This window comes from Impatiens glandulifera, chromosome 4 (genome assembly GCF_907164915.1).
Source record: "Impatiens glandulifera chromosome 4, dImpGla2.1, whole genome shotgun sequence".
In the NCBI taxonomy this organism is placed as follows: domain Eukaryota; kingdom Viridiplantae; phylum Streptophyta; class Magnoliopsida; order Ericales; family Balsaminaceae; genus Impatiens; species Impatiens glandulifera.
In genome coordinates this window covers 15623309-15632867 of record NC_061865.1, presented here as the reverse complement: position 1 = coordinate 15632867, position 9559 = coordinate 15623309, and the positions used below count along the sequence as shown (strand labels likewise).

Below are 9559 nucleotides of genomic sequence, written 5' to 3'. Positions count from 1 at the left end.
CGGAAACAAGAATGAAAAAAATGGTTTAAGAAGGATTTCAATCACGTAAAATTCTACATGGAGGACAATAAATTGTGCACTGCGAAAGACGAATGAGTTGATGTTGAATCAAATTTAGAGTTTCAACGGGAGCTGTTGTTGGTATTTGAAACGTCATTAGTTTCTCAATTCAAATAAAACTTAAGAAGAAGTGGATTGGAAGCTTAATTAGGAAAGCTGCTAATCTTGAAAACTTTTGATATCATATCATTCCCAAGTAAATTTGATATGTCTGATTTGTTCGAGGAGCGAGGAGTGGGGATGGTTTGAAGTTCGTGACAGGCTTAGAGATATTCGAGCTAACCCCCTAATTGAGAGTGGTGGAAGCGTTTCTCACTCAAGTAAGCCAAAACCTTTTGTTGCATAATTACTATAGCTTATAACAAGATAATATGGCTGAAAAGTATTCATTTTGTATACCTGTCAAAGTGTCAGGCTATACAGAATGATGATGTAAGACCGCAGGGTTAAGTTAGCACTATAGATAACCACTAAAATAAACGACAGTGTTGATGCTGCATTTACCCGCTAGAGAATAGACAAGCAACTCTATGCAAAGGAAACCAACCTTAGAAGACAAGTTTAGGAAATATATAACCCTTTTGGAATTCTATAGACAAAACTTACAGCCTGTTTAAGTTCAAGTTTCAATGCCTCTTCAACTTTATCTGAGTAGCTTGAGATCTCAAAGTTTTCCTATATGCAAATGATTTGACAGTACATATAACCTCAAATGAAACCTAATGAGGAGAATCATGTAGTTAATATCATGCTTTATCCATGAAGATGTCTATTGAGTTTAGAACATACGTTGTTTGCATATTGCCAATTGAATATAAAAATAATTTTTGAGTTCTTTTAGTTGATATTTTAGAATTCTCCAAATGTTTTAAAAGTTTCATTAATTGTTCCATTAATTGTTGTTTGTAGGTGTATTTCCATATAACTATTGAGGATTATGCAACGAGGCGATGACGCAAATCCCTAAACTAATGTACGAAAAAGGCAGACAGACCGTGTTGATTAATATAACTAATTGTTAACGAAATCAATCATTTCAATTAAATTTGTAGGAAACAACAAAATAATTATCATAATGACTTGACAAATAATATTTTGAGATATTCTGACCATGATCATGGGTAACGTAAATAAATATTTTATTGAAAAATAGAGATACATTTGTATATATAATCTTAATATATTTATTAGACTTTAACGAGCTGTAATTTTATAAAATATGTGGACCAAAATATGTAGCAGAGGTTCAAAGGAAACAACAAGATTAATTCTCTAAATTCTTTAAAAGTAATATTAGGATTGTAACATATTTTATATTTTAGAACATATATCTTATTTTTATGTTAATATTATTATTAGAATTAAGTTTATATTATTGTTAGTCATAAATGTAGTGACTGATATTCTGAAAATGATCACTTGTATAGTAGACTGAAAAATGCAATGAAGACAAACATTTTATTTTATTAAAACATGAAGATATCTTAATCTTAATGTATTTGGATTAGACTATAACGAGTTGATAACCGGTTGATGAAAGTTGACCAAAATATGCAACAAAGGTTCAAAAGAGAGGCAAGATTAATTCTCTTTAAAAGTAATATTAGGATTGGAGCATATTTTATATTATAAAATATATTTTATTTTTAAGTTAATACTATTATTATAATTAATTTCATATTATTCTTAGTTAAATTTAAATATAGTGATTGATATTCCGAACATGATGAAAGTATACGATAGACCTGAAAGATGCAGAAGATGGAAATAAATTTGGATATATAATTTGGATATATTATCTTAATGTACGTAGACTGGATTGTAACGAATCTTAAAATTTTGTGAAATACGTGGACAACAAGATTATTTCAACAAATTCTTTAAAAATATATTATTACGGTTGAATATTCATATTATTGAGCATAAATCTTATTTTTAATTTAATATTATTATTAGAATTAAGTTCTTATTATTGTTAGTCTAAAAGGGAGTGGTATATTTTTGATTGAAAAAAATATATTAATACTTATTTAGTCATGAATTTATACAAAATAGTATTTTTTTTTTTTAAATACCATTGAAGAGAAAGAATTTTTATTATTTGATTTATCTTCTCTTTTCAAAATAACATAAGAGAGAAATTAACTTTTAAGAATTAAATTTATTTATTTTTATTCGTACAAGTTTATCTTGATTTAGTTGTGTAGTGTAAATAATTAAATATTTTTTTATTCTAAGATACTAAATGTTATATTTTAATTTTTACAATTTTTTAAAGTTAATATATATTGTTACATAATATTAATGTACATTCATTTCATTTGTGCAACGCACAAGGATTTTGCTAGTTTCATTAATTACTATTATTTTATATTAGTTTTATACTTTTATATATATATAGATATATAACTATTTTAAAATAATTTTTATAATTAAAATAAATCTATTTACAATTTTATTAACAATTTTATTTAAACTCTCAATAATGACTAATTTGTAATTTCTCTTAGACAATATTTAAAAAAATATTATTTTATTCTTAATTTGTCTAAAATGTATAAATTTTTCAGTTTATAAAATAAAACTGTTGACTTTGTTTTTAATAAACTTCAATCGATTTGATCCATGGAATTCTTCAAAATAAAATTTAAAAAATAATTAATATTTATAACAAGTACCTTTTGTTATGAATAATTTAGGGTAGCAGAATTAATGAACAATAATATATATAAATAATATTAATATGGTGCACTATCACAATTCATAACAAAAGATAATAATGAATATATGAATAATGTCATAAATGATTAGATTTAGTATATTAAAAAAATTATACTATAAAGCATAACTACATTACAATAATGGTCATTATTTTTTTGGCTAAACCGTTTCACTAAAGATGAGTTAGTAATCTTACTATATAAAATAGTTAATATTGTATTAGTCTACTAACTTAATTAGGTTAGATTAATTAATTTTTGACGAACTAACAAAACTAATTAAACTGATATTCTAATTAATTTACCAAATTGAATCAATAAATTAAAATCATTATTTAAAAAATTTCAAACTGATTTCATTTATTTTTGTTATGCATTTAGGCATACAAATCGGATAAGCTTTATAGTTGAAGGTTTTGAATTTTAACTCTTTCACTACTCTCTGTATCTTTTGGTTCTATTAATAAAAGAAGTAATTATTTTTTCTTAATATATATGATAAACGATATTTTATCATATTATTTATGGTTAAATATTAAATTATTCTCAAATTTATTTATGTCATTTTACATATAGAATCAAAATAGACATTAAATAATAAAAAACATTTTCATATCATTCTTTTATATTTATACAATAGTAATTTATATATAATTAAAATAAAACTTTAAATTAATTAAAATATTTATTATAACTTTAATAAAATAAAATTTAAAATTATTAAAAAACTTTAATAAAAAAAGAGTGAAGAAAGAAAATTAATTAAAAATTACTATTGGTTAATGCGGCTATAATAATATAAATAAAGAATGCAAGAATATTAATACTATTTATGATTAAGAAATTGTATTAAAATGAATAAGATTGATTTACAAGAATTCATGTTTAAATAAATATTATTTTAAATAATAAGTCTTACATAAAATATCTATTTTTTTTACTAATTAATTTATTTTAAATAAAAGAAGAACAATAAATTTAATAAACTTGCTTGGTCCATAACAATTAATAAAGGACAACTATGGATTATTATTATTATTATTATTATTATTATTATTATTATTATTATTATTATTATTATAAGTTGAACTCGTGGTGCATGCGGATAGAGAGAAGTAGCCCAGTCAACGTAAGGCCCATTACCCACGCAAAATTAAAATTTTATGATTTTATCATTATAAATAATAAAGAAAGTTAATGAATTTGATTTATATAAATTTTAAATTAGTTAAATTCTTAAATTTTTAATTTTTTTATATTAAGATTTTATAATTTTAAAAACTATTTAAATTCTTAGATTTTGTATTTAAATATAATGAATTTATATTCCCAACTTAAAAATAAATTACTTATTCAAATAAAGAAATAATTCAATTTAAATAAAATAAACTTATCATTTTATAATTATAACTTTTTTAGCATTTGTTTAATATATTGTTTTGATTAATTTTATACTTAATTTTAATATATATAACTATTATTATTGTAAATTAATTGTTTTTCTTTTATTAATCACATTATTTAATTTTTTAATTAAAATATCATATATTTAAAAATATAAATAATTATTTTATCATTTATATATTAATACATGTGAATTTTTTTTACCAACAAATCTCACATTTATGATTTAAAAAATAATGCATAATTTATTCAAATAACCTATTACCCCATAACTTATTAAATGAAGTCAATTTTAACTATTTAATTTTAAATAAATCTTAATTCTAAGTTCAATAATTTTTTTTTCAAATCTAAACATAATTCATTAATCACACAATTTCATTCATTAATCACACAATTTAATTCATGAATCAATTATATTTTAATTTAGTTTAACTCATGAATCAATTATATTTTAAAAAATAAATAAAGTATTTTATTATTATATATGAGTAACATTTAAATATTTTTACCAAAATTTATATCATTCTCAAAATCAACACCACTCAACATTATTTTTTATTTTTATTTTTTAAAGTTCTATCAAATAATTAAATTTTAAACTATTTATGAATTTTTCTTTTTCAAATTAATTCATTTAAACTCAAATTTATCACATTTTACCCAAAAAAAAATATATTTATACATTAATTATTTTTTATTTAATATATATTAATTAGGATTTAAATTAGCTTTTCAAAATATTTTTTATTTTTAAATTTAAGTGGATTATTAAATTTGGACTCATATGATATTTAGTCTTTTAAATTATTTAAAAAAAAATTAATATTACATCATTATTATTTTTAACAATTAAATTAATCAATTTCTAAATTAAAATACAAAAAAAATTTTTATTTCATTTTCATTAAATTTAATTTTAAATAGAAAAATATAATTTTGATCCTTAAAAATAACCCAAATAAATTACTTCCTTTCTAAATAAAATTTTCCAAAAATATTCATAACACAATAATATCAAACAATATCCAAAATTCCAGACTAAAAAGCTGTTTCATGACATCTGAATCGTCCTCTGTTTTTTTTTTTTTTTTTTTTTTTTACGGCTAAAAAGCTGCTCTCCTAAGTCGAACTGACAAATCTCCATCAAAGCCCACATCTTTCCCTTCAAGTTTTCTTCTTCTTCAGTTCTTCCCAATCATTTTGATCCATTATATATAAAGCATTGGTTTTCCAGGTTGATTTCTAAATTGGTATTTTTTCTCAACTCTTAGTCTCAATCTCATAGTCTCTGTTATAGCGTTATGATAGTAAAGAACCAAACTTTTTTATTATAGGTAATGATGACTTCGTTTGACAAGGTATCAGCACTCATGGGTTTGAAGAGAAGTTGCATTAGTAAAATAAATACTCTTAATCTTACATGGAAGGATGTTGAAGAAAATTTAGATTCTTCAGAAAAGGCATTCGAAGAGGCGATCATTGAGCTCCAGGTAAGAGAAGATGGCTTGGATTCGATTCGTAAGTCGATTGAAGAACGTAAAGAAGAAGTTGAGTTGTTTAACAAGTTGGTGGAGTCTCGTCGTGAAGAACATGGTCGTAAGGAGGCAGAGTTCTCTCTGTTTCAGCAGGAGAGGATGGAGTATTTGAGGGCGAGAGAGGAGCAGATGGAAACTCGGTATTCTGAGATTAAAAGGCTTGTTGAAGAGAGAATTGATGATGCTGATTTGAAAGAGAAGTTGTTGGAATCAAATGTAACACTTATGTTTAATAAGTTGGAGTATGTTCAAGAAGCCATGAAAAGCAGGTCAATAGAAATTGATGACAAGCAGGAAAATTTGCAGATGCAGATAGATAAACAACATAAAGGACGGTGGGATGAATTGCTGCAAAGGGAGAAGCAAGCTGAAGATTTGATGGAGATATACAAAAAACGCCTTGAAGATTTGAATCTTAAGAAGAGAGTACTTCATGATCGTTTCAAAAGGCTTGATGAGCTCCAGAAACTGAACGAGGAAACCAGAGAGGAAAACAAAATGAAATGTAAAGAACTTGATTCTAAGATAAAGCATATTGATTCTGTTGAAGCCTCATTCAATCAGTCTCTTAAGGAATTCCATTTGAAAGAGAAGCAATTTAAATTGGACAAGGAAAAGTTAGATCTGCACATGAAAGAGCTTGGACTTAAACAAGAGGAACTTGAGGAGAAGTTGAAAGAAATTGACAAAACTCGAGAATCTGTAGAACACCATGTTAAGGAAGTTGAAATGGAAGTGGAAAGGAATCATCTTCATGAACAAAGAAGGGATCTTGAGTTAAAAGAGCAACAGTTGACTTCACATGTCACTGTTGAGAAAGTGAAAGAGAAAGAGATGCCTTCCATCAGTGGCTCAGCTGCAAATATTCAGTCTCAATTCGAACATCTGTCAAAACAGAATGAGATTGAAAAACAGGATGATACTAATTATGTTGTTGTGGTTGAAAATGAAGTGAAATGCGATCCTTTGGTTGACACTCGAACGAGTATTGTGACGCACTTCCTTGCTAACATGGATTTAAGGTGTTTATTACAATTTCTAAGCAAGCATTCGACCGAGCTTGGATTAATGGAAAAGAATGTTTCCAAGGTTCTTCAAATGTCATCTGATTCCGTGATTATCGCAATAATGAAGGAGTTTCATGGTCAAAACATTCCGAGTAGTACAATGAGGAGTTATATATTTGTTTTGGAGATATTAGCTGGTCAAAACATCCCAATTGAGATCATCAAGTCTCCTGTTGTTCTAGAAACAGCTATGAAAGTTGCATTAGAATGGAAAGGAAATATACCTTTGAAGAAGGATGATCCACTTTACATATTGGGTTTTCTGCAGCTAGTTTGCACTTATAAGCTGACAGCTGAATTTGATCCTGACGAGCTTTACAAACTTTTCTGCTCTGTTGCAAATGATTGTGGTGGACATGTGCCCGAATTATCTGAAATTCTGTTCTTGTCTGAATTGATTCCTGTCAGTAAGATCCTTAACCTTCTTCAAGACGATTTTGGCCAATCCAAGAAAGCTCCTTGGGATTCACTTCAACATAGGTGTGTTCCAGAGCTGTTCATATTATCACCCGATCCTGGTAAGCTGCTGTTAGATGCAATGCAGTGTTGTTTTGATTCGAATACGAAGGATGTGAAAGGTGCAAAGAGCACCATGGAAGTTTTTCTTCCTCTGCTCAAAGAATTGGTAAACGAAGATATTGAGATTGACATTCATAATAGTATCCAAGCTGAAGCTTTTAATTTGGCTTCTGATTGGAAACCAAAATTGCTGTTTCCTAATTCACCAGAAGCTGTCTGTTTTTTGCTGTTTCTGTCAATCTACAAATTGGGATCTTGGTTCGATCACGAGGAGCTTCTTCATATTCTCAAGGATTGTAAGACCGATTTTTCTAATTATCTACTTCGCGAATTCGGTCTTGAACAAAGGATGCTCGAGTTTATCCAAAAGCTCATCGCAAAAGAAAAAGAGAAGCAGCTTAGAGCTATTATATGTATTTACGAGTTTGATCTCGCAGACAAGTTTCCACCTGTTCCCTTACTAAAGAGTTACCTGACAGAACTTGCCAATTTAGATAACAGTACTACTGCAGAGGAGGAACTAATTGCCTTGCAAACAGTTATCAAATGCATTGTCACTCGTGGACTTCAATTCTTGTTTCCAGTCAAGCCCCTTATGGATCGTGTTTCCAAGCTGCTACAGAAAAAGACTGGTGAGAAAAAACGCCCTGCATCTCTCCCTGATTCAAACTCGGAAGCTCACAGGGTCAAGAAAGTTTGCAGTGATGTCTCCACTCATGTAAATCCTTCTATCCCTTTATCTTCTGTTGATGATCCTAATCATTTTGAACCACCAGGAGCTGAAACAATGTGTTATAGGCTTAATACCAACTATATTATTAGAAAGTATCAAAGAAAACATAAATGAGTAGTTAACCATGCCATTAAGAGTGTTTTGTATAGTTTAAACTTTTTAGACCATTGTCACTTTGAATCTATCTTATGGTTGCTTATATCTGATTTTAAGGTATTTATGTTTTCGTTAATGAATGACAGAAGAACTAACTTGGTTCATGATAGAACTTTAGTGTAGTGTTTTCTATGAAGATGTTCTTGGTAGAATATTTTACATTTGCTAACTATCACAATTCCTTTTCTCTTGCATTTATTCCATCTTAGGATATCAGTTGTATGACACTCCACTCAAAGAATGTCATTTGAGATAGAATCATGTTACCCAAAGCCTTATCCCAAGGGAACTCAAAGTCTGATTCTTCCTTCAATCTGGAGTAGCATTCACCCACCCCCCTACACTGTATTTCTCTTTTTGTCTCTACTTTGTATAATTCTTCATGTCTGTTTAACCTTTTATGTCCTGAAATACTTCTAATTCTCTCGAGTGCCTTATTCTTCTTCATGTGTAGTTTTCTTAACGTTCATCCTTTCATCTTCTTTAAATACTTCGGTTCATTAAGATTCGAACTCATTATCTTGAGAACATAGTTTTGTACTATATTATTGAGCTAAATGTGTTTTCTCATCCTACATTCCTCATAAAAGCTTCTATCAAACATTCCTCAGAAAAGCTTAGTAAGTAATCAATCAATATTTAATCTGTAATTGATCATCATCTAACAAGATATAATTTCGGTCAATATTGGTCACTTCAATATAATGTGGGTAACCTTATCAAAGTATAATGTTCATGGTCGACATCTCGAAAATCAAGAACAATTTAAACAGAAATTTTGTGCCCACAAAATTAAGAAGATGATATTAATAAAAAACTTAAAAAAAAAATTATACATAAATGAAATATATAATTACAATATCTCTACTATATCAATTTTTTATAATAAAAATTATTAATATAATGGAGAGAAAAATATAATAATTGAGTCATAATATATAATTGTTAAATAATTATTAATAAAAATTTGGGTCCAAATAAAGAGGTGGGACTTATGCAAAAACATACCTTTCTTTTGGTTCTTGTATCGGCTGAAATTTAGAGGGAAAAATATTTTGTTCTTATTTTTTATTTTTATTTTTATATTTTAGATTATATAATAATTTTATATTAAAATTAATTTAATATATATATGATCAAATACTATATTAATATATATTATACTCAAAAGGTAAGAAAGGTTAGAGATATTCTGTTCCTCACATAGGTAAAACGGTCATATTAAAAATAAATAAATAAAATTTACCATTTTGTCTTTCCGTGTGAGGGGAATAGGAATTCCTGTAACAGAAAATCCTTTTTGATTCAACTTACCATTTATAAGATATGATGTCTTATGTCAGATAATTGATCTAGTTTATG

General features: G+C 26.7%; 1 protein-coding gene across 1 annotated transcript; it reads left to right on the top strand.

Annotated features, from left to right (window-relative positions):
• Positions 1-5527: 5527 nt before the first annotated feature.
• On the top strand, positions 5528-8209 carry LOC124934803. Its single transcript, XM_047475305.1, has one exon. It carries the CDS (start codon positions 5528-5530, stop codon positions 8153-8155), a length of 2628 nt encoding a protein of 875 aa, XP_047331261.1. The 3' UTR covers positions 8156-8209.
• Positions 8210-9559: the final 1350 nt, after the last annotated feature.